The 1,451-nt window shown below is 71.0% G+C and overlaps 1 protein-coding gene across 1 annotated transcript in view; it reads right to left on the bottom strand.

The window, feature by feature from the left end:
• LOC119594232 (histone-lysine N-methyltransferase PRDM16-like) overlaps window positions 1-1,254 on the bottom strand; it is a 1,709-nt gene extending 455 nt beyond the window's left edge. Inside the window, exons 1-2 of the mRNA XM_037943302.1 lie at window positions 650-1,254; window positions 80-542 (exon numbers count right to left, since the gene is read on the bottom strand). Coding sequence (XP_037799230.1) covers window positions 80-542; window positions 650-1,254 — 1,068 coding nt within the window. The remainder of the gene's footprint in view (window positions 1-79; window positions 543-649) is intronic.
• Window positions 1,255-1,451: the final 197 nt, after the last annotated feature.

The following is a 1,451-nucleotide window of genomic DNA, read 5'->3' as shown; positions in this document are numbered from 1 at the left end:
AGGAGCTCATGGGGAGTCTCAGGGGCGTCAGGGGCGGGGGAGGAGGGGGATGGGGGTGGGGGGCGGCGGCCGAAGGCACCCCGGAGCCCCAGAGGTCGGGTGGCGGGCGGGGCAGCAGGAGGCGGCGGTGGTGACGGTGGACGGCGCCGTCGAGGATGGTGGGGCCGTCGCTCTGGTGCTTCTTGAAGTGGCGGTCCAGGTTGGTCTGCTGGCCGAAGGCGCGGTCGCAGAGGCGGCACTTGTACGGCTTCTCCTTGTTGTGGATGTTGCGGACGTGGCGCTGCAGGTTGGACGAGATGCTGAACGAGCGCTCGCAGAACTTGCACTTGTACGGCTGCTCGCCCGTGTGCGTCCGCAGGTGCCGCGTCAGGTTGGCCGAGCGCGGGAACACCTTGCCGCAGAACTTGCACGCGTAGCGCTCGCGCGGCTTGTGCGGCCCCGTCGCCGCCATGCCCGGGGCGGCGCCCCCCGAAGTGCGGCGCTCCCGAAACGCCTCGAAGAGCGGGGGAGGGCGAGGGGGCGCGGGCAGCGAAGGGAAGCCCCTGACGAGCGGGTACGGGAAGGGGCGGGTCGGCAGGGGTGCAGGGGGTACTGCGCGGGGCGGGGCACCAGCGACGGGTACGGCATCTCCTTCCCTATCCTGGAATACAGCAGCGAGGAGGGGGGCAGCGGGCGGGGGTACAGGAGGGCCAGGGGAGTCTCGGCTGCCAGGGAGGCGTGGACGGGGTACGAGAGGCTCGGGCACTCGGGAAGGCGTCCTGGAGACCGCTCGAGGGGCGCGGGGGATTCCGGCCTGACGGAGCACGAGGCCGAAGGAAGAGGAGGGCCGCGAAGGAGCTCCAGGCCGGCGTCCGGGGGCGAGGCGCGGCCGGGGCTCAGGACAAGGTTCATGTTCTCGTCGGCGACCGTCCGCCGCTTCTTGAAGTCCACCCTGAGGTCGAGGGGCTGGTCGCAGTCGGAGAGGTCGAGCGGCCGCGACGCCGAGCCGACGGAGGCCTCGCGGCTGGCCTTGGAGAGGTCGAAGGGCATGTCGGAGGCGGACTTCGGAGCCTCGGTGGGCTCTCCCGGGGGCTCCGAGGGACACGTCAAGCCCGCCTTCGGGGAGTCGGTGAGGCCGGGCGGCGCAGGCGGGCGGGAGGAGACGCGGCCGAGCGGCAGGTCGGACGCGCAGCGAGGGCGTGCCGGCTTGGTGGGCACGGCGCGGGCGGCCACGTGCAGGGGCGGCGGGGGGGCGGCGGGGCGAGGGCACGACATGCTAATGGCCGAAGACCTCCTTCAGGCGGGGTGAAGGTGCGTTTGCCTCACGCGGCGGTCCTGCAGGGAAAAAACGAAGGCATGAATATAAAGCTCAGAGCCTTGAACCGCTCACACCCGGACGCAGCGAGACACAGGCATCCAGAGCAAATAAGGCGAAGGAAAGCAGGACACTTCGCCTTCTTAAGCAACGCTGA

The sequence above is a fragment of the Penaeus monodon genome, chromosome 33, assembly GCF_015228065.2.
Source record: "Penaeus monodon isolate SGIC_2016 chromosome 33, NSTDA_Pmon_1, whole genome shotgun sequence".
Classification (NCBI taxonomy): domain Eukaryota; kingdom Metazoa; phylum Arthropoda; class Malacostraca; order Decapoda; family Penaeidae; genus Penaeus; species Penaeus monodon.
The sequence above is the reverse complement of the archived record's forward strand: the minus strand, read 5'-3'. Positions and strand labels throughout refer to the sequence as shown.